Consider the following 27,968-nt stretch of genomic DNA (forward strand, 5'->3'; position numbering starts at 1 on the left):
GAGTGGGCAGTGCCAGGGCGTGGTTTATAAGGGTTAGGACAAAGACATTCCATAGGGTGCGAGAACAGAGTTTCAGCAGGGTCTTGTGACACAGGGGTGTGGAGATTAATTATCAACAGTGATCAGGGGAGGGGAGTTTTAATGCTTTGTTTACAATACAATCTGTGCATTCTTTCTCCCCCCTCCCCCAGGAGGCCTGATGATGTTTAACATCTGTCCCAGTCAGGTAGGCAGCTACGTGCAATAACTCACTTTCACTATGGAGGGGAGGGGGCCCAGGCCCCAGGTCCCCACACAGGTGTGAGTCCATTTGCAGAGGTTCTTTCCCCACCAAACCCACAGTTCTCACCTCCTCTGCTCTGAACTGCAAGTTCACTGATTGTTCCTTTCTGCTTTTAGTGCAGAGGGCAGAGAAAGTATCCTGAGTCAGCTGCAGCTTCACCCCTGGTTTCATAACCTGGGGTGCCCCAGCTTCAGTCCTGGTCCAAAGCAGATGGCTAGCCCACAGTACCCACCGCCACTGCCTGTGGTCCACACGTGCTCCCCAAGATTGGAAACACCATCTTGGGATGGAGTTGATGACCTTGAGCCCCTCAAGTCAACCCACCATCCCCTTGCTCCACTTGTGTCCCACACCCCTCTTCCTGCAGAGTGAGGTGGTAACTGGCTAGCAGGACAGGGCAGCGGCCCCTGTTGTCCCCACTCCAGGGCCAGGACCCTTGGCCCTGCCCTCCCTGCTGCCCCCAGATAACCCCCTAGTCTTTGTTTAGGGTCACAACAGATCACTGGGACCAGACCAGAAAGAAATTGGCAAATGCCCATGACCCTACTCTCCCCACCCTGCTTCTCCTGTTGGACTGAGTGCAAGGAGTGGGGGAGGATGACCTCGATCTACCCCCCACCCCCAAGCTTGAATCTCCAACACCTCTCTCTGAGCCTGGGCTGCACAGACACCCTCCCCAAAATGGATCCAAGGAAGCAAAACCATGTAAATCAAACCTGGTTTTCCCAGTGACCTCCATTATGAGACCGGATGGGGGTGGGTTTCTGCCCAGGAACACCCACCCCAGCCTCACTGCCTATGGAATCTTCTAGCATCCTGGTTCAAAGCAGGAGTCACCCAAGACCTTGCAACCCAACGTGCTACAAAACCTGCATGACCTCTTCTCTCAGCAACCTTCACCCCAGCTCCCTTCTGCCCTTTGGTCTCCCCTGACTCCCAGCCCCTCTTTCCTCCAGGGTTATGGATTTTCAGGATGGGAAGGGGCTTTGGACACCTCCCGACCTCTGCTGCCCACCTGTAAGGATCGCTCAGGCTGTGATAGTAGGAATTAGTGATTTGTGTGATTGCTCCTTTAACCCCGCCTCTCCCCTACCGTAGACTATCTTTTCTGCTTCCCACCTTCCCACCCACCCCAAACCAGGAAAATCAGACAGGAACCAGGAACTGCTGGGGGCTGAAGGAATCCTGGAATTGTCGAGATGGCATAAGCCTGGCCCCCACCCCTCTCCTCGGAGCCGAGGCCTGGCTGCCCACGGGTGTCTACTGGACAGGTCCTTCATTCATTCCACAATATTTAATGAGCCTGAACCATGTGCCAGGGTCCTTGCTCTTGAGATTCCATCGGCGGGGGGGAGAGCAATGGGTCACCTGGAACAACCACCACTTGTAATTTAGTTGAGGTAAAAACCAGGTGTTGAGGGAGAGAATAATAGGGACCCCCGTTCCGAGAAGGCTTCTCAAAGGCGGTGACCTTTTGGCCGAGACCTGAAGGGCGAGAGGATGTGTGGGACCAAGTTAGGGCACGGTGGGCACAGGGTGGTCTCCAAAGCGCCTCTGGTGCAAATGCTCAAAACTGTTTCTGATCTACACCGCCCTGCCTGCACCCCCCACTCCCTGGTCTCCCCAGATTGGGGAGGGACACCCCATCCAGCCACCTGGGCACACCAAACCCCCAGTGGCCAGCCCTTCTCTCCCCACCTCCACCCCCAGATCCCACGGGTGTTCCTGGAGCTGTCACGTCACTCGTCTCCCCAGCCACCACCTCCTGTCCCGGCTGCCTTTTTCTCCACCCTGAACCATGCGGCAGCCTCCCTGCAGGGCCTGGCTTGCTTTCCTGTGCTCCTCCAACCCAATGTCCACACTCAGCTGTGTGAGCTTTTAAAAATGCCAGTTTCATCATGTCACTCCCTTGCTTAAAGCCTTCGCTGGCTTCCCCTTTGTTCTTAGGATGAAATCTAGAACCCTCATGGTGCCCTGCACTCCCCCATGGGCTCATTTATGGCCTGTTCCCCGTCCCTGCCTCCCATCCTCGGTGCCATCCCCACCAACCCAGGGCCTCTGCATAAGCGTGTCCTTCCACCTACAGTGATCACCCTGACCTTGCCTTCAAGGTTCAGCTCCAAGCCCCTGCCCGTCCACACTTGTGGCACCTGTTACTTCACAGACTTCTAAGTATGCAATTATGTAATTATTTGTGTTCCTTCATAAAACTGCCTGCCTTACTCCTGGTAAGCTCTGTGGAACACGCTTTGGCTCATCATCGTATCCCTGGTACCCAGCGCACCCCGGCGCACTCCAGGGGCTCAATAATGATCTTTGCACAAAATGCGGCTAACCAAGGATGAACAAAGGGAAGCACATGGGCTGGAAATCCGGGATCCCTTCCTCCCTTCATCATGTCCAGCTTGGGCTCACCCGGTGAACTGGGGCAGGGCACAAATACTCCCAGCCACAAAAGGGGCAATGAACCTCATGTTGGCCCTGAAGCTGAGCCACCTGTGCCCCGATCCTTCCAGAACCGAGAGTGAGCTCCCCTACTTCTATTCTTGGAAGCGAGGTGTCCCGAGTTGCTACCACAAAGCATTCTGCAGCGGTGGAGCCCACTCCAGACCCCACAGCTGCCCCTGCTGAGGGCTCCTGCCTCTGTCCCCATGAAGGGGACACAGGGCATGTGGCATGTGGGCAGCAGTTTCCAAACCTTTCTCTTTTAACCAGCAGGACCTTTTTCGATATAAAACCTCAAATGGAATCCCAGGATACAAAAACCGAGCTTCTCTGCTTGAAGTGGGGATGGTGCTGGGCTCTCCCAGCCCAGCTCCTCTGCAGAGCTGTTTAAAAACCATGTTTTAGGAATATTACTAGGAGAACTTGAACCTTCTCATCATTGCCCTGTCACACCAAGGGCAGGTTTTGAAAGCAAAAGCCAGCTCAGGGGTTTTGAGAAACAAAACAAACAAAAACAACTAGTTAATGTTCCACACCTTCCTGGAAGGCAACTAGTTAAATGTTGTGGGTTGGATTGTGTCCCCCAAGACTCGTCCTAACCCCATCTCCTGTGAACACGGCCTCATTTGGAGACTGGGTCTCTGCAGGGGTGATTAGTGAACATGAGGCCGAACTGGTGTAGGCTGTGTCCTGAGCAAATATGACAGGTGTCCTCATAAGACGGGAGGACTGGACAGGCAGACAGACGAAGGGAGTAGGGGAGAGTGCCAAGGCTGGCTGGGACCACAAGAAGCCAGGAGGGAGACAGGAAGCAGATTCTTCCCTACAAACTTCAGAGGGAACACGGCCAGCCAACCCTCCGATTTCAGACTTGTGGCCTCCAGGACAGAGATTTCTGATGTTTTCAGCCGTGTGGTTTGTGGCGCTTCATTTCTGGGGCCCTAGGGACCTAAGACAGCAACACATATGGAAAGCTCGAGAACCCTGTAAACCTCTGGTGAATAATTCAACTCTCAAGAATTTTCCCAAGTCCAGTAGAAGACGCAGCAGGTTCTACACTTTGTCCACTGCCAGCCCAGTACAAGGCAGGGAAAACACGACCACCGGCCCTCTGGTTGCTTGGCAGAAGCCTCCGAGGGCTGGAGGCAGATTTGGAAATAGTTCAAGATGCTGTCAGGTGAGGAAATAAAGTTACGAGACATCATGAACAGTAAGATTCCATTTTCATAAAAAAAAATATATATATATATATACATAGAAAAAAGGTCAGACACAGACATTGACATTTTAAATGTGGGATTATGGGACTTTTTACTTTTAGTCTCACTTGTTATTTCTAGATATTCTACAAAAGTGCTGTTTCCTTTTCTGACTTCGAAGGAGAAGATCCCACCCAGTCAGCCCCGGGGGCTGAGGGAAGCCCTCCTCGCTGCCCACAGTTTGGCTCAGGGCAGGGCCTGGGGGGCTGGGTGGGGACCCCGTGTTTCTGAGCCTCAGGTTCTTCATGTGGAAAGTGTGGAGAGGGTCCCCTGGCTGTCAGAGGGATGGTTTCTGAGATGTGGGCAGCCAGGCCTCCAGGGACTGGCACAGCCCACAGGTGGGTGAGCTCCGTGGGTGGTGGGCAGCCGGGCCAGCCCGAGGGCACTCCTGCCACAGGTGATCCTTCCCGCCGGCGCTGGGCCAGGACGGTCACGGCCACTGGGAGCTGCCTGCATCATGTCACCGGTGGTCATGCCTGCACCAGCCTGGGCAGCATCCTGTTCCTTCTGAGGCCAAGTGCTGCTGAAGTGCAGACCCTGCAGGCACCAGGCCCGTCCCCAGGCCCCAGTCAGCCCGAAGGGGCCCCGGCTGCAGCATCCCTGGAGCAGCCCCTCCACTCCAGGGCCCTGAATGAACCTGTTCTCATGGCACCTGCTCTGCAGCACCCCGACCCCCCCTTCCTGCCCAGACCTGGCCCCTGAACCCCAGCAGCCCACCCCCAGCTCCGTGCTGAAGAAATGAATGAATGAAATCACTTCTTCCCTAGTGGGGGCTCCTCCCTGCCCGGGCTGGGCTCCTCCTCACGCGGCCTCAGGGGCACAGAGCAAAGGAGAAGAAAGACAACACGGGCTGAGGTGTGAGTTCAAGGATCGGCATCTTTTTTGGTTTCCTTTTTTTTTCTTTTTTTTTCTTTTATAAAGAAAAATAAGGTGTGTTTTCTATTTAAAACAAAACATAGGTGAACCCCGCTCCCTGCCTGGCCTCCCCCTGCCCCTGGGGGGATGTGAGGCCAGCCAGGGCCAGCAAGAGGGGGGCCCGGGGTGCCCCCCACTCGGGAGCTTTCTCAGCCCCCGAGGAAGGCCGCCTGGGAATAGAGTTTGGCTTTCTGAGGCAGAAATAAAATTAAACAACTCGACACACACACCCACAGCCACACGGGGACCAAGAGGCACCACCTCCGAGGTGGAATCATTTCTGGCAGCCGGAGGGTCCCGGCCCCCCACTTTCCCATGTCCTGGGTGGGGACAGGGCAGGAGGTGGGGAGGGGGATGGGGGGGTCAGAGCAGTCTCCTTCCCCACACGTTAAAAAACGATTAAAAAAGCACCCAAAGCTGAAAGAAACAAAACCTCCCTGGCAGGGAGCGTTGGGGCATCCTGCTCACCAGCAAAAAGCCTGACCTGGCAAAACGTGTAGAAAAATAAAATTAACCTTTATCCCTGAATGACAGAGTGAAAACCTGCCCCCCAACGAGCCTCAGAATCCACCAAGGCCAGTGGCACAAACACACGCACACGCTCAAACACGTGCACACATCCACACGTGTGTAACACACATGTACTAACAAACATGCACACAGGCACATACTTGCCTAACATACGTGCACACACAGGCGTGTACTCACACGCTGCCCCACACTCGTCCGAGGCCCAGTGCTACGGGGTACGGGTGGTTGTGACGCCCACCAGGTCCTGGTGCGACTGAGGGCCCTCCTCCCTCCTCCCAGGGGACAGGACGGGACCCCAGCCTGAACCCCAACAGGAAAGCAGGGCAGGGGGGTGGGGGCAAAGCTGCAGTGCGGGTCGGAAGGTCTGTGGCAGGAACCAAGGAGCAGGGGTGGAAAGAAAAGCCAAGCAGGAGGCCGGAGAGCTGGGGGCCTGAGCCCAGGGCGGGCCGGAGGGCAGCTGGGAGGCGCGGGCGAAGCAGGGAGTCTACTGCTGCCCGGTGCACACGATGCAGAGCCGAGGGCCATGAACGGACCCGGTGGGCAGTGTCTGCATGAGGCCTAGGTCACTGGCGCAAGGCATGCCCAGCCCTGTGCACGGGTGGGGTAGGGGACGATGCCAGGGAAGGTCACCAGAGGTGATGGGGGGGCGGGGCAGGTGCTCACACTTGCCCCAGGGCCAGCTGGGCCCTTGGCACGGCCCGCAGGGCTCGGAGGATCCCTGGGCAGGGGACCCCGCTGACCAGGGCAGGGCCGAGCCGACAGGATGACTGGCAGACAGGTGAGGGGCAGCTGGGGGCAGAGGACGCATGTCCTCAGAGGGCCTGCCCAGGGGAGGTTCGCTCTCCAGTGGTGGGTGGGGGAGAGGCACGGCAGGCCCACCCTCCTGCCTGCCCTGGGCACCTGCGGTGGCCCCGGCCGGACACCAAGCACAGCACGGAGATGGGTGTGGAGTCAGGGAGGCCGCAGTGTGACAGCTCTGGCTCCAGTTACAGTAGGAGTGGCATCCCGCCAGGCAGGGAGGGGACGGAGGGAGGGCACCCCCGGGTATCCCTGGCCTGGGGATCAGTGTCAGCACCAAACACGCACACCCGATGTCAGGTGAGGCGGGGACGACACCTCTGCTGGGTCTGGAGGAGGCTCCGGGGGGCAGGCGGGAGGCGGCAGGACCTACCCCCCACCACGACCTCAGCTCACAAACCAGTGAGGTCAAGGGCTGGAGAAGGGGGCGGCAGCGGCAGCCCCTCAGGGACGTCTCTGAGGCCCCAGGCGCCCGGTCACTCTGGCCCCGAGATGGCCAGTGGCAGTGGTGGCAGCAGCAGGTACCCTGGTCAGCGTAGGCTCCGGTACAGGTACGCCGAGGTGAAGAGGGCGTTGGTGGCCAGGCTCACGGCCAGGAGGCCCCGGACCAGGGAGGGGCTGAGGCGGCCTGTGGGGGCAGAGAGGGTGCTCAGCATGTGCAGGTGGGTGGCCGTCTGCAGACCCCACACCCACGAGGGGATGCGGCTCCAGGGAGGCTGCGGGGCCCTTGCGGTGAGGCCTCCCTGGCAGGAGAGCCCCCACAGCCCTGCTCATGCCCACCTGTTCAGGTGCTGCCACCCGAAGACGTGCCCTGTCTGTGCCCAGGCCACTTGGCTAGGGCTTCAACACCATTTTTACAGGGATGGGGAAGCTGGGCCTGGGCCTCGGGGCCACGTCTATGCCCTCAGCCACAGCCTCGGTGCCACCAGGTCTGGGCCACCACCTGCTTCACGACCCAGGAGCTCAGTGTGACCCTTCCTGGGGTACCCTCCCGGCTGCCCGAGCATCTCTGTCAACATGGGTGCTTCCCCCCGTGCCAAAGGCAACTCCTCTGTGGAGAAGCACCTGCCCATCCGGGTGGAGCCGGGATCTGACCCCAGGTGGCCCAGCAGCCCCCGTGTGTGCCCACACCCTCTGGACCAGCACAGTCTGGAGAACTCTGGGACAGAGGCACCGTGCCACATCTGCACCGTCCACGGCGGCAGCCACCAGCCCCATGAGGCTGAGGAACTGAGCTTTTACTTTAAGCTGATTTCAGTTCTGTTAAATGGAAACAGCCCCATGTGGCCAGAGCTGCAGTAAGAGACGGTGCAGACGCAAGTCCCGGGCCGGGGGTGGGGCGCTGCCACTCGGAGCGGCAGGCTTTGGTGGCCCAGGGACCTGCGGGCCCCCTGGAGGGCAGGCCCTCTGCCAGGTCAGCAGCTGGGGGTGGTGGTGGGGGTTCCGACCTCTCCAGGCGGCCTCCTCCGAGCAGCCCCTGGTGGTGGTGTCCACCACACAGCTGGACGACTGCGATGAGTCGTCCTCTTTCTTGATGGAGCGGAGGCTGCAGCCGCTGCCTCTTTCCGGCATCAGTCTCCTGTCTGTGGAGAGAAGGGGCATCTCATGGTGCACGCAGCTCAGCCCCAGGGACCAATATGGGCAGCTCCACCTGTCCCCCAGCCCCGGGTGCCGGCTGCGTGGGGGCAGCTGGTCTTGGATCAGGGGTAACAGGCTCAGACGCCAACGGCCACGGGAAGATGTGGCCCATGGAGAGACTACTGGAGGGGGCAGGGAGGGGCAGGGCTGGGGGGTCCGATTTGAAAAATGAGCAACATCACTTGCAGAAAACAGAAATATTTGTGACACTGCCACACAGTGCTTTCAGTCAGTCCCAAGGAACAAAGACCCTGAAGGTCAACTGCAAAATTAGAAAATAAAACCAGCCAGGAGAGGGCAAATGCCCTAGAGGGTTAAAGGTCACCAGAAGTTGGACTGGGGGCGCCCCAAGGAAGAGCAAGGGTTGGCCGTGGGGCCTCCATGCTGTCACTTTCCTTAGGAATGCGGGAACATGGGACCAGCACGATGCAAGGCCCTCGAAGCTGCCCCTGACCCCTCTCCCCCACTCACGGCCACCCCAGCCCCAAGGGGTGCAGGCAGGCCGTACCCACGAGGTGCTTGGCGTCCTGTGTGTGCGGCTGCATGAGGGTGAAGAGGCTGCCGTTGCGGAGCGAGTGGGGCGAGTGCTCATCGGAGCTGCTGGGGGAGCTGGGGGGCTCCGTGGGGGGCGACGGGAAGAGCAGCAGCTTCTGCCCCTTGAGGTTGAGGCGGGCCGGGCTGATGAGCGGCCTGCGGTGGCGCAGGGAGCCGGAGCTGGAGGCCACGGAGCCAGCCACGGAGGGTGCCGGGGAAGGGAACGGGGAGGAGGGGCGGCCCCCCGACAGCAGAGAGAGGTAATCTGGAGGGGGAGAGGATGATGAGTGATAACTCGAGCAGGAGGTCCCGTCCTGGCCCGGGAAGGAGAGAAGGTCGGGGGGAGATGGGGGCAGAAGGCTGTCCTGTCGCAACCCGCAGGGAGAAGGGGACACACCCTGCCTGGCGGTGAGGGAGGGACGGCCATCACGGAGCTGTGGCCATGTCCCCCCTGCCCTCCCACGGCTGAGGGCAGGTCAGGGAAGCCCGGCCTCTGGAAGCTCAGAGGTCGGCTAAGCCAAGCCCTTGACAGGTCCTTGGGGTCGCCAGTGAGGACGTCGCTGACACTTGCTAGGCGCTGCTCTGTGCTGGCCTCGGGCTTGCCCCACGGGCGTCACCGGAGAGGAAACAGAGGCACCCAGTGAGTCAGGGGCCTGGGCTGGCACAGCCGGGTGGTGCCAGGGCTCGGACTGGACACAGACGCGCCTGACCCCAGCACAGGGGCTTGACCACTCTGCCACCCCACCCTGCGCTCCCCACCCAAGGCAGCCCAGCCCCCACTCCTGCTCTCGAGCCCTGGCTCCCCTCACCTGAAACAGGAAGCTCCCCCGCAGGAGACACCTGAGAGGACGGGCGGCTCCCGCTGAACAGGTGCCCTGAGTCTGGAGAGGAAAGAGAAGCAGAGACACGTTCAGGCCTGCAGAGGGGTCCCCAACCCCACCCCAGACCATCCCATCCAAACCCAACCACCCCAAGGTGCTTTCAGGAAATCCCTCTCCACCGAGGCAGGACACGACCCTCGCTCCCACGTGTAGGTAAAGGACTGAATTGCACGGAGGGTGGCAGCGGGGACTGAGACTGGGCCCAAGCCCCTTCTCCCTGCTCTGGGCCTCCTTTCCCCACCAGGCCCAGCCTTCAGCTGTCTTAGATCCACCTTCTCCGCTAATTCCCCCAACAATCTGGCTCACGTCTGGTGACACGGAAGAATCTGGAGATGCCCAGGTCTCGCACTAGGCTCTCCAGGCCGCTGCACCTGGGACAGGGTCTCTGGTACAGAGGCCTCAATCCCCCTGCAGGCCTGGACCTTCCCAGCATGTCCCTCCCAGCACAGGAACCATCCTCGGAGGCCCCTTAGAGGCCCTGGCCTGCCGACCTCGGGGCAGAGAAGCCAGGCCCGGGACTGGGGCTTAGACCGAGCGTGTTCCGGCCACGAGACTCAGGGCACGTCCCTAAGGGAGCCAGGCTCAGGGGCGCCTGGTGCAAAGCCGACGCCACCCCCCAGCAGAGCTGCTGGGGGTTTAAATGAGACCCTGACTGTGTGTTCCCAGGCCCAGTGCCGGGAATTCATTGAAGAAAAGCCAGTTTAACCTGGGCCCCCGCGGTCTCCGAGGTCCTGTTACATGTCCCCAGGACACACGGCCCAGGGGACCACCCCCAGGCCTCGCACGGCTCCAAGCACCTCACATCTGACTCCCAGGAAGGCACCGGAGAGAAAGGCCCTCCCTTGGCTGAAGACACTGACATCCCTGACCACAGGGTCCGACCCTTAGCCACCCAGGGACTCCGGCAGCAAGTGCTCAATAAACGCCGACTGACTTGAACCGAACCCGGGACCTCCTGACCACACAGAAAAGCTCAGGGACTTTTCCAGCCCCCAGGGTCTCTACCTAGCCTCAGTAACAGTAACGGAGAAAACGAGAGGTAAAAAACCAACCCAAAGCTGCTCACGCTTGCTGAGCACACACTGGGTGCCAGTCGCCCTTCCACGCCCCTTAAAATGCCATCTTTTACCACCCCCCACGAGGCGAGTGCTACACCAGCCCTGTGTGTGGTTTTCTTTAAGGGCAGCGAAGGTTCAGAGGGTAAATCCGCTGGCCAAGGCCAGTTACTTGCCAAGTGGATGCCCAGGGTGTGAACCCAGCTCTGTCTGTCTCCACGGCAGGAGCTTGGAGCTGCCCTGCGCCACCCCCCCACACCCCCTTGCCCAGCCACCCCCGTGCCGCTCTGCTCGCCCACCCTGAGTGCCCCATACCTGTTCGTGTCAGGGAGGGGACAGTCCCCAGTGAGAGGGCCCGGCTGAGGCGGCCTGGCAGCGAGGAGGGCGATGCCCGCCGGGGGGTCCGGAACAGCTGCTGGCCTGTGAGGGGCAGGAGGCCGGGCGGGCTGGGGACGAACAGAGGCGGCAGAGAGCCCCCGACGCTCAGGCCGGGAACGGCGGGGAAGAGGCCGGCCACGTCTCCGGGAAAGTACCTGCGAGAGCCAGTCGGCCCGGGGGAAGAGCGAGAGCGTCAGCCCAGAAGGCTCTCGAATCAGCCTCGGCACAGCAAGTCCACACCCCCCTCATGGTGCAGGGGGGCTGAGTTGGGGTCCCAGGGAGGCGTGCGTTAGTTGAAGCAGGAAAGCAGTCTGATCACGTTCCCGCCATTAGGAGCGTGTGGCTGGGGGGACGAGCATGCCCCTCCGATGCCCCCGGGGCTCACTGCAACTATCCCACTACGAGCCTCGGCATTAAAGTGACACTGTCGCCCTTGCCAAGCTCATGCCGCCCCTTCGCCCACACCAGGCATTCACTAAAGGTCATGGAATTGGCCTCCTCTTTGCCACTCCCCCTTCTGGGCCCAGTGTCCCCCCCTGCTACTGCTCCCCACGGGGCAGCCGAGCTCAGAGGGGCCCGGGCTGGTCTCCCTGACGAGCTCAGAGCACGGGACAGCAGGGTCTCTTGAAGCTGGAGAGCAACCCAGGCGCCCTCTGCTACTCAGGGCACTGCTCCTGGAAGTCCCACTGCTGCTCTGCCCATGGGACGCTGCCTTTTGGTCTCTGACACTAGAAACTCCCCTCTCGAGCCCTTTGCAGGGACGAGGGGGGGTGGCGGAGCTTCACAATTCACCCTGGGAAGAGGCTCTCCTGGGCCAGGCCCACCAGGCCACACACCAAACTCAAAGCTCAGACAAGCTCCGTAAGCGGTTTGCCAAGGCCGCCCGAGAGACGGAAGGTGACAGTGTCTCTTTAACTCGAGAATGGTACAAATCACACCAGAGGACCCCCGACGGCCCCGGGCCAGAACATCAACCATGCTTCTGATTAAGGCAACCGATTACAGAGGAGAGCGGGGACAAGAGGCAGTTAATGATTAGTCTGCCGTCTGGACGAGCTGCGGGGGTCCAGCCTTACCTCGGTCCCTGAGGGACACATGAGCCCGCTGGCAATCTGCCGGGAACGGGCAGGCTGGCTCAGGCCCTCCAGCACAACCGGGGGCTGCCTCAGGCACCTCGTGCCCCCTCACAACCGAGGGAGTCCCGTCCCAGTCCCGCCAGGGCCCCAAACAAAACATATCTCACCACCTCCCTTTAAAAAGTTTTGTAAGGAAAGTGCAGGGTCAGCTGCTGACTTCCTGGAAAATCACAAGGCCTGTTAAAAGCCTTCCCAAGCACCGAGAGGCCGCCTGGACTTCAGAGCTGAAGGCGAGGCCCAGTGTTCGGGGGCCCACAGGGAAATCAAGGCCGGAATCATCAAGTCAATCCAGAAGGGCCCAGCCAATGTGGCCCCCGGCTGGACACACCCACACTACCTGGTGACCTGTCCCTCCCAAGGCTGACGGCCACTCCTGCCCCCTCGGGCGTGCGGGGAAGGCTCCACCTCTAAGGAGGACAGCGCCTTGGCTCGGGAACGGCCGGGAAGTGCGACACTTCCGGGCATTTTTGGTGGTGGCCAAGGCGTGGCCGGAGCCTTGTGGACAACTTGCTGCTCTAAGGTGTGAGCCCATAGGGGGAAAGCCGAGGCCACCTCCTCCCAGAGCCTCCAGCCCTGAAGACCCCGAGTCTGCACAATGGGGGAACGGCCTGTGACCAGCAGGACACCTGGGTGTGTGCCCAGGTTCCCCCAGCAGGTGGCAGCAGGACATGCGGGCAGGCAGCAGGACACCTGGGTGCACACCCATGCCCTCCCAGCAGGTGGCAGCAGGACTCCGTGCTGGCACCCCATGTCCACTCCCCACTGGGCCTCTGCCAAGGGCAACCCACAGGGGCCTGGAGGCCTCAGTGACCTGCTAAGTCTTGGGTGGGGTCAGCGAGGGGAGAGGGCTCTGTGGGTCTCAGGACAGCAGGGCCCAGAGGCTCATGGCCCCCAAGGGGCAGCTCCAGGGGGAGAGTGGGTCTTGCTGGCTCTTCCTCACTTTTCCCAGATCCTGTTCACACCCGGGGACACCCCAGTGCTTCACACGAGGTTGCTCGTCCCTTTAGCAGATGTGCTATTCTCAAGCAGGGGACACTGGCAATGGTGGCACTGGCAGGGGGAGAGCGAGCTCCTGGAGACCTGAGCCCCTGGCTGTGACAGCGTCACTCAGCTGGTAGCGGTCGTGTGTGTGCGCACCCTCTCGCCAGCTGCCGGCCTGGGGGACTCTGCTCAGGAGGGCAAGGGAGTGGCCTGGACACAGCAGGTGGTCCCCAGGGGTCCCTTCCAGGAAAGGGAGCCTGACAGCAGGTCAGGCTCCGAAGAGCTTCCACAGGTGCTGAGGTTCCCCTTGGTGAGAGGCCCCCAGACTGCCCTGTACCCTAAAACCAGGTCTCAGGGACCGAGGGCCCAGAATCCAAATTGCCGTACCCACTGCTGAGTAAAACAGTTCTGGGAAGGGCCGGGTGGGCTGTACCTTGACCTGACACCGAGGCAGCGCTGGGATGTCCCCACAGGGGCCAGTCCAAGGCCAGAGTGGAAGAGGTGAGGACCCCCCGTAAGCAGCTGTTGGCTGAGATGGGAGAATACGACCCAGCAAGGCAGCTGAGAGCTGGGCCCCCAAGACACCAGCCCCCAAACCTGACCCCCACCAGACACCTGGGACATACCGTACCCCAATGCACCCCCACAGTCCTTGCTAAAGAACAGGAAAGAAAAAACAAAAAAGACATGGCACCTGATGCCAAACAGGTAGAAGGCAGGGCCCCAGAGGCATTTATTGAAAACACAGCATCAAAAACACGACGTCTAAGGCCAGGAGTTGTGTTTACAGTGATCAGAGGGTCACTAGACAATCCGCCACAATTCTACACGAGAGGACGAGGTGCGGTGGCCGCCGGACGGAATTCGGGTGGGCAGGGCGGGTCAGCGCCTGGGTCCCGGGCAGGTGCTACCGGAGGAGCCTTCTCAGGTAACTCACATGGAGGGGGTGGCGCTGGCCTGGGCCTCTCACGTCACCCTACACCTGGGGCAACTCTGCCCCAACTGAGGACGGACTGACGGCCATCCCCAGTGGTGGGGGAGAGAAACGGGGTGACACTCCGGCTAACCCCACCACCCCACCGACGCCAGCGCTTCCTCAGCCGTCACCCATGGTATCAGAAGAGAGTTAGACTGTTCTGCAAGTGATCAAAGTTTAAGGGACACATGGACAGCTTAAAAACTCACACAAAACTCTAAAAAAGGCCAGGACTCCTTACTCTTCCATCTCTTGCTAGACGGCAGGAAAGACACCTGTGCAGCAGGGGCCCCTGGCCAGCAAGTGAGCCGGTTATGGTTATTATAAATAATTTAATTTAAATACACACACACACACACACACACACACACAGATGTCCTGTTCTAGCCAATGCCAAGAAAAGCAGTAACTGGCATCCACCGTCAGCTCCCTGGAGACACGGCAGGGTTGGCACGGCCGGCAGTCTGCAAGCACGGAGTGGGAGCGGTAAGTGGTTCCTTACCCTCTCCAGGAGCGTGGCTTTGGGCTCCCTCCCATGTCTTCTCACCTCACCCCTGCAGGGTCAGGGCCCTGGCCGAGGCCCCCCTGGCAGATCACAGAGGGTCTCCTGAGCTGCCCACTTGCCACACGCCAGCAGAGGAGGGCGCAGCTCTCCAAGCAGATGGGTCAGTGGGGAGGGGCGGCCGCTCAGGTCCCTCTGCTCATGCCCTGCAGGGGTCCGTGCAGGGCTGGCCAGTGCACACTCTCCCGCCCACCTGGCACTCAGACCCAGCCTGCTGGCAGCCCCTTGGTGGCTGTGAGCCTTACGCCTGTGTGATGGGCTTTGGTCTTCTCTGCACCGTACAAGAGTGGAACAGAGGGCTGGTAAGCCCCAGGCCTCTCCTTCTGGAAGGGAAGGGCAGCCCACCCTGGGTCATTGAAGGGCGCCGACAGGTAGGGGGCGGCTGGCCCGCCTTCCTGCCATGGCCCCTTGGATGCGGCCCGGGCTGGGGATGCTTGCATGCGGGCGACACTCAGCTCCCCGCGTGCCAGCCCTGTGCTCTTCCCCGCGGCTCGTGACGGGAGCCCCCATCCTGCTGCGCCAAAGTACAGAAGAAACTGAGGCCCAGGATGCCACATGCTCCAGCTGCCCAGGGCTAAGCTGCAGGTTTGCAGTGGGCACTGGGATCCAGCTGGTATCTGCTCCACTCCCCCAGGGCCAGGCTAGACACCAGCACGGCCAGCCAGGGAGGGATAAGGGCCAGAGACCCACTGAGAGTAGCACTTCAAGGGCCTTAGCGAGGGCTCACAGATGGGAAACTGAGGCTGGGCACAGCAGGAGCCTGGCCAAGGCCACAAGGTGGTGAGTAGCAGGTCTGCCTGGAACGCAGCCTTGGCCACACAGGGGCCCCTCCCGGGGCAGCCGATGCTGGGAGATGGCATCCCTGGGGCAGCCTGGTACGGAGCTTTGGGTGGTGCCGGCCCTCCCCTCCCACCTGACTTGAGGGGGTGGGAGTAGGGGGCAGGTGGGCTCAGTGGCTGCCCCACAGTGGAAGGGGCTGCCAGGGGCCTGGAGGAGGGCGGTTGACAGCAATAGGCCAGAGAGATGACGTAGGACCCAGTGCCACGGTGGGCACACTGGGCTCCTCACTCCCAGGCATCATATTGGGGGGTGAGTGGAGGAGATCAAGGACCCCCCACCCCAGGCCTGGGGAGCAGCGGGGCCTGTGCACAGCTGGGTATTTAGGGGGCGCCTAGCCCAGGCAGAAGGAGGGGCTTTCCAGGGAGTGACAGCTCTTTCTGTCCTACAGCGGTTCCCAATAAATAACTAACAAACAAAGGAAGGACAATGACTACTACCTCAACCTGGGTCACACACACCATGGCTTAGAGAGGAAACTGGTGACCACAGGCAGACTTCCTCCTGCCTCCTGGGAAGGGCCTCTCTCCACAGGCTCATGGTCAAGGCTGGGCCGGGCCCAAGAACTGCACTCAGCTGCCGGGGAAGGAGGCTGGGGACCACGGGGCCTCGGAGAGGCCTCGGAGAGCAGGGAGCTGAGCAGCAGACCTAGAGGCGGCCCAACCTCCTCTCTGGCCCACTGGCAACAAGCAGGACAAGGGGACAGCCCAGAGGTTCTACCCAGGGACAGGGGTCACCTGCCGAGTGGCACCTGCCTGTGCCAGGTGCTCAGAGATGGGGCGAGGGGAGAGCCACAGGCAGCAGGGCCCCTAGCCCTCACCTGACAGCGACAGAGCCAGGAAAAGGGGGAGCCCAGAGCTGTCAGCAGGAAGCCACAGGTCAGGGGCAGGCTTGCGGGGAGGCCCCCACCTTCTGGTCACCGGGGAGGTGAGGAAGTGCAGGGAGAGGGTCTTTGGCCAGAGAGGAGGCAGCAGTGGCGAGCAGCGAGAGGGCACCTGGGGCTGCGAGTGGCTTGGTGCCGCTGGACAGGAAGAGCGGTGTAGGCCTGACCCTTTGGGGAGGCAGAGGGGCTGGGCCAGGACCCGGGGATTGAGGCTGGGTGGGGTGTGGGAGTGGGGAAGGCAAGAAAGAAGGAAGAAGAGAGAAGGGGTGCCTGCTCCGGGCTGGGGGACAAGCTCTGGGTCCGTCCGTCTGTCTGTCCGCCCCCCGCAGTCACTGCTGCTTCTCTGACCTTCGGGGCCGGAACCTCCGCGTGCCTGTCACCTTCCTTGTAGCCACGGCTGCGGTGAAGCCCACCAGGCAGCACAGGGACGTGATGCTGAACTTGAGCACATCCAGCCAGCTGGGCGGGGCCGCATGCAGGTGCTGCTCGGCCAGGTGCAGGCCCAGCAGCAGGGCCCACAGGCAGGTGGCGAAGGCGTCGATCCTCCGGAGCCTGCAGACAGACGGGGCGGCATGAGTGCCCATGGCGGGGGGCAAGGCCCTGCTCCCCCACCCTGCCACGTCCGGCTCGGCCTCCACACCTGCCACAGCCCACGCTGCTCGGAGGACAGAACCCTCGAGCCGAGCGGGAACGTGGGCCTCTGAATCCCACCCAAGAAGGGCAGTGTTCCCCACAAGCTTCAGTGTTCCGGCTGGTAAAATGGGGCCGAGAAAAACACCCTCACTTCAGGGGTCAGGGAAAAGCGAGGAGAGCTGGCCCCGGCACTCAGCGGGTAAGAGGTGGCCGGCTCTCAGTGCTGCTGCCCTCCTGTAAGGCAGGTCACTGCCTGTCCCACCTGCAGCCGAGTTCGCCCGGGCCTGAGCCCCCAGCATGGGCTCACTGTGCAGAATCAGCCGACAAACCTGGGCCTCTTGCCTCCCGCCCTGAGCCACGGATCCGGGGTGTAGACCCCACCCGCTCCGGCTTCCGCCGTATACCCACCTGATGCGGCCGGCCAGCAGCATGGCCAGCAGGCAGGCGAGCAGGCCCAGCGCCACGATGCCGGTCTGGTGGCTCTGTCCAAAGGCCCAGGCCTCCTGCAGCCTCTTGGCGGTGTGTTCGGGCAGGAGGCCCAGCAGCTGCTGCCAGCCCTCGGCCCCAGCGGCGGTGCCATTGTCAGGCAGGGCCGAGCCGTTGCCACCAGGGGGCAGGGCCGGGGGCAGGGCGTCCCCCGGGGTGGAGGGGTCGCTGGTGCTGTGCAGGGCAGCGGTCAGCAGGAAGGCGCAGGCCAGGAAGGCGAGGGCACGGAGGGCGGTGGCCTGGGCCGGGGCCTTCAGCGCCGAGGAGCAGAAGCTCTGTGGGGAGGGAGTTGGGGGGATTCAGCCAGTGCCACGCCCACCTGAGCCCCCACACCAGCCCCTGCAGCCGGACGCTGTCCTCCCTGTGCCCTTGATCCCAGCACCCTCTCGCCCCTGGCCCAGATCGGCAGCCTGCACCCCCAACTCCCCTCACCCCTGGCCCCTCACCCCACAGGGACCACACCCATGGGTGGAGGGGTAAAGCTCCTACATGCTCCTATCCAAGGAATCGGATGCTGTAGTGACCTGATTCTCCCAAATGAGCTGTTCAATTGTTTGGTCAAGTTCTCACCAAAAATCCCTCCTGTGATTTTACCGAGTTGCAATAAACAGATAGATAACTCTGGCAAAAATTAAATTAAAAATGACAGTATTTAGGTGTTCAGTTCAGGTATGAGATGGTCAGGATGAGGGAGTTTTAGGTCAGAGAAGCATAAAAAATAAAAGAATCCCCCATGGATTTGTTGCGCACTGTGCACACGCGCGCCTTGTGTGCCACGCACCCGCACACGCTGGTGGAGGTGACACGGCTATGAGGTGGGGCCTGGCTGCGGCCTGGAAACCACACCCCAGCTGGAAAGAAGGGGAGGTGGTCTTCACTTTTAATTTTACATGTGACTATCCTTCTATTTCAATGACTAGAGTATCTCATAAACTGTGTACTGTAATTTTAAAAAGTCATCGGTCTGCTTTAGCCAGCCAGTCCCGGGTTCGAGTCCTGGTGCCGAGCAGCACTATGAAGGTACCCGACCTCCTGGGTTTGTTTCTGCAGCTGCTGATGGGGTGGCAGTGTCTCAGGATGTGCCCCAGGGCTGCCGGGGGGAGCAGATGCACCAGCGTGGGAAGGTGCTTGGTGCAGCGGGCAGCCTGGCGCTGAAGGACGGCAGCATCAGGCACAGCACCGAGCTGCTCCCCGTGGGAAGGGTCTCCGCAGGGAAAGGGCCTCAGTCCTGGGAAGGGGCCTTCTGCCCAAAGAGCGCGCTGCGCGCCCCAGCAGCCCTGTGCCCGCCCACCACAGACCTGCGTGCAGGGCTGGTCGGCCTCCCGGTGCCTGAACTGGTGGCTGAGCAGCAGGGCGCGCAGCTGGCGGTTCTGGTGCTTGATGTAGTACTCGACAGCCGCCTGGCAGGGCCGGCACAGCTTGTACATCTGCTCCAGGTGGTGCCGGTACACCTCGATCTCCTCGTCATACCTGCCCTGCAGAAGGGGCGGGGGCTGCTTGGAGGAGGCCACGGCCACCCCCTCTGCAGCTTCTGAGTGGGCGGCCATAAGCAAGTCACCCTCACGCTGAACCACCTCCTCCCCCCACCACCAGGACGAAGGCCAGTGTGCAGGGGAAACGGGGAGACACCTGGGGTGGGCTGCCAGGGAGAAGGGCAGCAGAGCCCAGAACAGAGCAGGGGCCCAGCAGGCAGCTGAAGACACACTGACGGGCGCTTTCCCCGCCAGGGATGCACCTGGAGGGGCTCCAGGCCCCACACCCTGGACCCGAGGGCCCCAGGAAGGTGGGTGAACCACAGAAAGGGACCCTTCTGAAGCCACCTGGCTATGGGGAGTCAAGCTCCGAGAGGCCCAGACCCAGCTTCGGAAGGAGCTGGGGGGGGGGGGGGGAGGGCTCGGCTTCTGGAAAAGCCTAGAAGATTCAGGTCCCACCTCTGCCCCCTAGAGAAGCCACTAATGCACACCCCCCAACCTGCTTCCATGGGAACCAAAAATTTCAGTCTGTAGTGGCTGGGACAGTTATAAGTGTGATCTCTTCTTGTAGGATCCTAACGTCCCCTGGGAGAGCCACCTTTCTTTCTGCAGACCTCCGCCTCCAAGCCCGGCCCCAGCTCACCTCCCTCCCTTCAACCTGGGTCCTCCCTCCCTCCCTTCCAGCTGGACCTTGGGAAAGCCACCGCCTCTGGGCCTCAGCTGGGATCTGACTCCTGAGGCCACGGGACCCCTGGGACAGGGGAGTCAGGCAGAATTAGCCAGAAAACAAGGCCCCTGTACTTCACAATGGGCTCAGGGGAGGCAAAGCTCCCAGCCTGGCCAAACACCTAGGGCCAAGCTTCCCAGCAACTGCCATGTTCCTTTCTCTTCAAGAGGCCAGGTGCATCCTCCCCAATTCCCCCAACAAATGGCCTGGCCAGGTGACGGCCCGAAGGATGCAGGAGGAGGACGGGAGGGGTCCATGGGGCCCCAGCACGATGGAGGGGCCTGTCCTTCCACCCCAGGGCGCCTGCCGGAAGCTGAGGCCTGTGTCCCTCCACCCAGACACGAAGCCTCTTCCACGGGGTTCCAGGGCCCAGAGGGGAATGACCACAAGCCAGGGGAGGGAGGAGAAAGGACGAGATTGCACACCCTGGAACGTGGGGCCAGTGGGGGGACAGGTTCCCCGGGTGCCGAGGACAGAAAGGCTGAGGCCAGGGGCTGGCGGCCCAGGTGGCTCCAGCCAGCAGCCTGTATGCATGTCCCCTCGGCCGCGCCAAGGCCTCCCGACCCCCTGCCTCACCTCCTCGCGGGGTGCGAAGGCAGCCAGCTGCTTGATCTTGGTGGTCTGGTGGTGGCTGCACCGCCGGCACAGCAGCACCTGGCTGCTCACCCACTGCTGGGGCGGGGCGGGGGCGGGGGCGCGGGGCGGGCTGCGCACCACGTGGTTCAGGTGCTCCAGGTACTGCGCCGGGATCGGCTTGTTGTAGTCGCCGTTCTGGGGGGGGACCCGCAGTCAGTGGGGAGCCCCTTCCCCACAGGGAAAGGGTCTCCCCAGCAGCCCCAGCAGGGACAGGGCGAAGGGGCCCAAAGCAGTGGCCCCAGGCCCCAGGCTCCAGGGACGGGGGGCGGCACCCACACGTAGCCCTCCCGTCTCTATAGCAACTGCAGACTCTTTTCCCCCGAAGTCTTACAGGGGACCCCGGCAGGCAAAACCCAGGACCCCCTCCCACCTGCACACCCCCACTGCCAGCCACGGCCTGGGGCGGGGCTCTACAGCTCACCCCCGGCCCACCCCCAAGAGCGAGTAGCCTGCAGGGCCTGGGTCGGTTCCCACCCGGCCCCGCACAGGCCTCGCCTGCCGGCCCCTGCTCGGTGCAAAGCAGAGACGGGGCTTTGGAGCCACAAGCACCTGGGGCCACACCCCGACTCTGGACAAGTCACCTCTGCTCCCCAAGCCACCTCCTCATCCGCAGACGAGGGGCAGCACCGCGAGATGACACGTGGAAAGAGCCCTGCTTGGGCCGGTGCCCAGAAGGGCAGACCCCGGCCAGCGCCTGCCGCCCGCACCTCCTGGAAGCCGTTGTACTGCTCGCAGTGGGGACAGTCCCAGCAGTTGCGGTTGCCGTAGGGCACCTCCGTGTCCTGGTTGCAGAACCAGCAGTTGACAGTCGTGTGAGTCGGCTTCTTCCTGTGGGCAGAGGAGAGAGCGGGGTCGGCCAGGAGCCTCTGCTGGCTCTTGCTCTCCGACCTGCAGAAGGGTCCTGCGCCTGGGCCACCCGGGAAAGGGTGACGGAAGCAGGATGTGGGGACCACAAACTGGAGACGCAGGGCGGAAGGAGGAAATGACAGCTCCAAGGGAAGGGAGCTGGGCCCGGATGTTGGGGTATCCCCGCGGTAGCCCCAAGAAGGAACGGCTGAGATGGACTCCTTCTCCCCTTGAGGTGAAGCATCTCCCGGAAAGCAGCCTACAGCTCACCAGACCCCCAGGCTCTGGTGTGTCCATGTGTGGACCCAGGGCCCTCAGCCCCTGGCGTTCTGGGGCTCAGACAGGGGTGGCAGCAGGGGGCTGGGCCAGCCAGGCCTCGCACTGACCCTGGCTCCCCTACAGGCCCCCAGACCCTGCAGGCCACTCAGGTCACTCGTGGACACGCTTCTTCCCAGACTGCAGCGACGGTGCTCCCTAGGGAGCTTCCCAGATTGAAGGGAGCCTCCTGTGCTTCCCAGAGACAAGTCCTGGGAGAGGGACAGCCAAGGAGCTGCGGGGCAGGATTAGTGACAGCTGCTCAGCTGGGGCCACCCCCGCCCCTGGGGGCGAGGGCAGGGCAGGTGGGCCCATGTGTGGTGACAGGTGGGGCTTATGGGATAATCCCAGCCCAGACACTGGGGGTCTGTGCTCTGGACACTCCCATCCTCCTGGCCTGTGGGGGAGAAGGGGAGCAGCAACTGCCCAACAAACACCCCCAGTCCCAGCAATCTAGAAACAACATGGGCCATGGGCCCTGGCCTTGCCACTCCTGCCGGCACAGGGGCCCCCTCCAGCCCTGGGGGAAGCTGCCACATAGCACATAGATGGCCCTGGGTTCTCAGGGCCGGAGTGGCATGGCCCCTGGGAGGGAGGCCGGACCAGGGTGCTACTGACTTCCAGGTGTATAGCAACTCAAAGTCCCCCCCCCCCCCCCAGGTCCTGGCACCTGGTGGAGCGACAGAGGATGTGGAAAGGCTCTTTGTATGCAAAGGGCCAGCTGCTGTCACTTGCCAAGGGTCAGCGAGAAGGGACGCAGGGCTACGCCTCTGACACGGCAGCCACCACCGGCTGGGCCCCCCTTTACCCCACTGGTCACAGGCAGGTTACTGGGGGCAACCAGAAGACCTCCCTCGTGGGGGGCTGCTCAGCAGGGCTGAGCCTAGAGAAAGTGCTGGATAAATGGTCATTCCGTGAGTTGAGCCCAGGCCCCTGCAGGGAAGGCCACCTGGCCGTCCCCCTGCAGCCTACACCCCCGCCACAGCTCAGGCCACCACCTGCCCCTGGCAGGTGGAGCAGGACTGGGCCGGCTGGCACGGGGGTCGGTTGCACATTTCCTCATCTGTCGAATGGGGACACGGACAGTCCCTGCCCCAGAGAGGCTGCCATGGGGATCAAGCCAGAGAACCCAGGAGCTTGGCTGGTCACGTGGATCAAGCCAGAGAACCCAGGAGCTTGGCTGGTCACGTGGCAGCGGGCACTGCCCATGGCTCCGCGGGGCCTCCAACAGCGTGCGCTGCGATGGACGGGTCGGGGTCGCCAGTGCCAGCCGGGGCGGCAGGTCTGGAACCAGCTGTGCCAAGATGCCACCTGCACGGGACTCGGCATCTGGGTTCTGGCTCTGAAGCCCCTGCTTTCTCTGGCTAACCTATACCTGCCTTGCAGGCCTCTGCGTAGCTGGGCACAGGGTGTGTCCCCAGCGGCTGTGTTCCCCAGACCTGTGCTACCCCAACCCCGTGGCCCCGTGCCGAGGACGGGCTCTGCACCCACTGCCTGGAGGTAAGGCCCCCTCCCCATGAAGGACCCCACCCTTTCAATGCTGTTTGGAAGGACAGGTCAACTGCTGGGCCTGCCCAGAACCCCTCACCCTGCAAAGCCAAGCAGAAGAGTGGGACGCTGGCAGCTGAGGAATGATGAGGGAGCCGTGGAAGGGGAAGAAGACCCCACTCTGTCCCCTGGCCGCTCCACCCCAGGAACCAAAGATGGAGGATCAGGGACTGCCACGAGGCCCCCTCTGCTTCACGCAGCCCTGTTGTTCGGAAAAGGCTCGGCGGGTCTCAGACCAGCCCAGGGCAGGAGCGGGGGCAGAAGGGGAAGCGGGAGACCAGCTGTGTCCCTGGGCCAGCAGCTCCAGCTCCAGCTCCAGTCACCCGGAGGCCCTGGTACTCTCTGCCCAGGATTCGGGGGCCCTCTCTCCTGGCCAGAAAACCCACCCATCCTGGGCCAGCTCTGTCTGGAAGGAACTCTCAGGCCCCAGGTGAAGCAGATGGTTACATGGGGAGAGCTGGGCTCTGGGGCCCGCCTCAGCTGGGTCCAATCTTTGGCCCCCCTCCAAGAGCTGTGGCCTCCCTCCCGGACACGAGAGCGCACGCAGACCCCACGGAGGCCGCCCTGGACAGCCGCCTTTATGTCACTCCCAAGGCCTTCGCCACCAGCTGGGGTGCTCCGTCTCTGCCCCTGGTCGGGAGAGAGGGGTCCTGGCTCCTAAGCCTCAGCCCGGTCCTGCTTTTGCTCAGAGAAAAGCCCCCCAAACTTCCCTCAGAAACCTCTCCCCCAGCTTCTCTCCCCCAAGCCAACAACCCCCACCCCCCAGCCCCGCAACGAGGCTCTGGAACAAAGCACACTTGGCGTGACAAGGTTTAGGAGCAAGACAGAACATCCTTGCAATACAGTCAAGGAAGAGCCACCAACAGAGAGCGGAGGCAGGACCCGGGCCCTGGGGAAAGGCGGGCCCCACCTGACGCCTTATCTGGAATCCTACCCCCGGGCTGAGGGGCCCCGAGGCCCAGGCCGCCGTCCCCGAGGACCTAGGGCTCTGCTGGGTTCTGGGTGCAGAGGGGCCCAGCGGCAGCCACGCGCAGTGCAGGCTTCCTGGAAGGACAAGCAGCAGCGCCATGCTGTCCCCGCCCCTCTTGAAGCCCCAGTACACACCCTGAAAAGTGAGAAGGACACACAGGCGCTCAACGATACCAACGCCCGTCAGCCCCAAACACGACATCTCCCTGAAACAACACTCATGCCCGACACCCCGCCATTCCCTAAGGCAGGTCAGGGCTGGGGTTTGAGCCAGGGGGAGTGAGCCCACCGCTCCAGGGGGCTGCAGCTTGTCCTCGCCCAGGAACCGGCCAGGGTCGGGCCCCCGCCATGGAGGAGACGCGGGACTGGGCTCAGGGTTTGTGGGAGGCCAGTGGGGTACCCGACAGGCTACCTCTCCGGGAAGCACTAAGTGTGGCTCCTCCAGTGACCCGGGAGCCAGACTTGCAGGTAAGGGGGTTCCTCACTGGACCCCCATGTGGATCCTCATTTGCTCCTCTTTGCCTTGGGACAAAGCACACTTGGTGTGGCAAGGTTGAGGAGCAGGCTTACAACCCCGAGGTCCCCCCACAGCAAAACCAACACAGGCCTTGTCCCGTCCAACCAGACAAATCCAAAAGGGCACCTCCTGGGTCACAGCGACAGTGGCACCAAAAGGTGCCGGGCACTGCCAGGAGCTGCGACGCCTCCAGGCCTCCTGCCTGAACCTCCCACCGCCAACACCCCCAAATCCACCCCCAGGGGTACCCCCATTCACCTGTCTAGACGGTGTTCACAGAGCACCACGCTGGGCTTACAGAGATGAAAGCTGAGCAAGATGCTCTCTACTTGTGAACTTGCTGCAGCCTTACTGGGCAGTGGTGACAAATGCCACAGGAGAGAGGCCAACCAGAAGGGCATCTGCCACCCCTAAAAAAGGGTGCACTCGCCAGCGAGCACCCCGAGAGGGCAGCACTCAGACAGGTGGGCTATGGCCCAGAGGGGGCCACACACCATGTGCACATGGGACAGGCCCGGGGGTGCTGGAAACTGGGAGGGGCCGTGAGAGTGGACTGGGCCTGTCAGGACAAGGCCCTGGCACTTGATGGGGGGCGAAGGGTCGGGGCCTGCTTCCTCTTCACCTCTGAACACCAGGACATGGACATCCCCCGCCCTGGCAGATAGCCCTGGGGACCCGAGCAGGAGGCAGGGTGCTGTAGGAGTCCCGGCAGTGTGAAGGGACAGGGATGCACCGAGCAGACCAAGTCAGGGGGTGGGAGCCTGAGAAGCTGGGGACCCTCAGGACTGCCAGGGGGACGCCGGGGGGACTGGAGGCCTCCACCCTGGGACTGTGCCAACCAGGGCCGCCCCCGTGGAGGCCGAGGGGCAAAGCTGGGTGCCAGCGAGGCCCCGGGCGTGAAGCTTGCAAGGAGCTGGAGTGCTGGGTCGAGCGCAGCTGGTGATCCAGGCTGGCAGCCCAGCCTCTCCAAGCTTCCTGTCCTCACCCGGGAGACAGGGAGGCCAGCACATGTGCCCCATGGGGCTGCTGCCCAGATCCTGGGGTGGCTGTGTGCACGTGCAGGGCTCAGCGTCCTGCGTGCCACCAGCATCGAAATGCCGGCTGCCACTGTTGTTAACAATCATCCAGTCGTGGACCCCACGGTGGGGAGGCCAGGCTCGGCCCGAGGCTCGGGGAGGACAGAAACCCTTCAGGAAGTGACCTCCTGCACCTGTGCCTCGGTCAGCCTTCAGGTGCAGGGCAGCGGGCTGGCGGGAGTGCACCCAGAGGACTGCCTTCCAGAACCCCCCATGGTGCCCCTCTTCTGCCCGCTGCCACCTCTGTGCTGCGCCTGCAATACCAGCCAAGTCACCTTCGCAAAACATCTCTCCCTCCTGCGGTCATGCCAAAGCCAGGCTGCCACCAAAGCCAAAGCTGATCACTGTCACTGTGTCCTCCTTGGTCCCCAGCAGCCTGGAGGGAAGAGGGCTGACTCTACAAGGCCTGGTCCATTTCTGAATTGTGACAGTGGCCCGTCTGTGACCTCTAGACAAAACCCACGGCTCGCTGCAAACACCTCTGAGCACCTGGAAGGGACTGGTCCTTTCCAACCTTTTCTCAATGCCACTCGTGACTCCCTGACCCCCCACTCAACCCCTTTCTGGAGTAGAAAGGACTTCTGGGTACACTCCTGACTGCCCTTGCACGCCGCTCACCTGACACCTCACCAAGGCCCCCGATTCCTGCCTCTGAGAGGGAAACTACGGTTGGAAGGCCCAGGAAGGGGAAACGGGACCCCTGAGAAAAGCCACATGGCACAGTGAGCAAACCCCAGTGCGAATCCAGCCACATTAGCCATGACTAAGAAGCTGGAGGGCTCAGACGATGCTGAGCCAGGGCCTGCTACCCGCCCCATCAGGCTCGGACCCTTGGGGCACCACCCCCAGCCTGCCAGAATGGAGAAACAGTGTCTTCCAGGAGGAAAACTGCCCTCTAGACCCAGCTCTGCTGCTAAAATGCCCTACAGTCTGGGCAAGTCGCCTTGGGCCTCTGGACTTCAGTTCCCTTGGGTATAAAATGACGGGTTTGGACCAGGTGGTCCTGCAGCCCCCTCCAGCTTCTAGAACTTGGACAGGAACTGGGCTGTGTAGAGACTTGGGTTCTGAGAGGCCCCTTGAGTCGAGGGTTCCCTCAGTCCCTGCTGCACTGGCCGCCTGGCACCCCCCCCCCCACGTGCCCATCCCTGCCCTGGGGGCCTCCCCCTCCTCAGCCTGCCAGCCTGGCGCATCCTCCCTATCCCTCCCTCCTCCAACAAACCTCTGCCTCACTCACTCTTGCTTATTTTCCCCTTCTGGGGTGAGAAGCAGGGCATGGCAGGGGTTAAGGAAGAAGAGACTAGCTGCCAGACTGCCTGGGGTTCAAATCCCAGCTCTGCCACTTGCTGCCATGTAACCTTGGGCACGTGCCTTCTCTCCCTTCACCCGAGGGCCGAGCTTCGTGCATTCCTCGCTGGTGCTGCCCGCCCAGATGTTTGGTCCCTGGAGTGCTTTCACAACCTCACCTTTCCCCCCTGTCCCCAGGGAAGGCGCATCAGGTGGGGATACTGTCGGGCCACCCCTGAGGCCAATAAGCTTTTATCCCTGACCACGAGGCCGATGAGAGCCCAGCTCTGAATAGGGCATGGGGTTAGCACATCTCTGGGAGCTGGGGGGAAGTGGGGGGTACCATGGAACCCGCCCAGCTGTAGCCCCACCCACACCACCCCTTTAAAGACCTTTGAAACATCCCAGGCCTTCCTTACATCTTGAAGGCAGCGTGGCCCCAGGGTTAGGAATGCCGGTTCCGGAGCCAGATTGCAGGTTGCAGAGCTCTAATCCCTCAGGCTCTCCGCAGGCAGCAGGGGCTGTGACTACGCCACGAGCTCCCCAGAGGAGCTCAGAACAATGCCTGGGGCGGCCTCCGCAGCCCCCTAAGTGCCAGCCACGAGCATCACCGCCGCGCCCCGGGAGAAGGGCTGGGGGCAGAAAGCAGCGAGGAGAGCACCCGCCTCCATCTTCGATGCTCCGCAGTCTGGGAGCCTGGCGGAGCGGGAGGACAGCAGACGCCGCGGCGCGGCCAACGGCAGCGATCCGTGGGCGGCAGAAGTTTGCACCCCACTCGCGCGCCGCTCTCACCCGCACCCCACATTCCTGGAGTCCCGGCACCCACAAAGGCACGCCGCCCCCTCCCCCAAGCCAGGCTCCTCAATCGATTCCCGACCCAAAATCCCAACCGCGGTCCTTTTCTAGGGGGGTGGGGGGCGCGCCGCCGCGGGGTCAGCGCGTCAGCCAGCAGGCCGCGCCCCTGCGTCCCAGCGCGCCGCCGCGGCCGCCTCCGGGAGAGGGCGGCGCTCCCGCGGGCCCGGGATCCGGGCGGGCCGCGACCGCGTGGCCGCCGCACACTCACCTCCGCGCGATCCTGTAGAGCAGCACGCCGGCCGCGGCGCACGCCGTGACTCCCAGGCCGCCAGCCAGGCCGGTCGTGGGGCAGCCCGCCAGCAGCGCGCTCACACCCTCCATGGCCCCGGCGCCGGCGGACCCGGCGGCGGGCGCGGGGAGAGCGGGCAGAGCGCGGAGGGCGCGGACAGCGCGGGGCCGCAATCAGCACGCGCCTGCTCGCGCCGTGACCTTCGCCGCGCTTTGTGGCCGGCGCGGGCCCGCCCCCTGACTCGGCGCGCTCCCGCCGCGCAGCCAATCGGGGCGCGGGGCGG

General features: G+C 62.6%; 1 protein-coding gene across 4 annotated transcripts; it reads right to left on the bottom strand.

Moving 5' to 3' along the window:
• Positions 1 to 4,674: 4,674 nt before the first annotated feature.
• Positions 4,675 to 27,909, bottom strand: TMEM201 (transmembrane protein 201). 4 transcript variants are annotated; one of them, XR_005215529.1, is made up of 13 exons: positions 27,665 to 27,909; positions 20,754 to 20,874; positions 19,987 to 20,181; positions 18,510 to 18,686; positions 17,134 to 17,486; positions 16,733 to 16,843; positions 16,441 to 16,644; positions 10,655 to 10,872; positions 9,213 to 9,284; positions 8,378 to 8,668; positions 7,680 to 7,814; positions 6,605 to 6,859; positions 4,675 to 5,386 (listed from the first exon to the last, which is right to left on the bottom strand). XR_005215529.1 is itself a non-coding variant. In XM_037828584.1 (12 exons), exons 1-12 carry the CDS (start codon positions 27,775 to 27,777, stop codon positions 6,762 to 6,764), a joined length of 2,088 nt encoding a protein of 695 aa, XP_037684512.1. In that variant the 5' UTR covers positions 27,778 to 27,909; the 3' UTR covers positions 4,676 to 6,761. The 4 variants fall into 4 exon arrangements, 3 of the variants coding, with proteins under 3 accessions (XP_037684512.1, XP_037684514.1, XP_037684513.1); XM_037828584.1 differs by having other exon boundaries at positions 4,676 to 6,859; XM_037828586.1 differs by lacking the exon at positions 27,665 to 27,909 and adding an exon at positions 27,021 to 27,497 and having other exon boundaries at positions 4,676 to 6,859.
• Between the last annotated feature and the right edge of the window lie 59 nt (positions 27,910 to 27,968).

Source organism: Choloepus didactylus, chromosome 2 (genome assembly GCF_015220235.1).
Source record: "Choloepus didactylus isolate mChoDid1 chromosome 2, mChoDid1.pri, whole genome shotgun sequence".
Taxonomy (NCBI): Eukaryota; Metazoa; Chordata; class Mammalia; order Pilosa; family Megalonychidae; genus Choloepus; species Choloepus didactylus.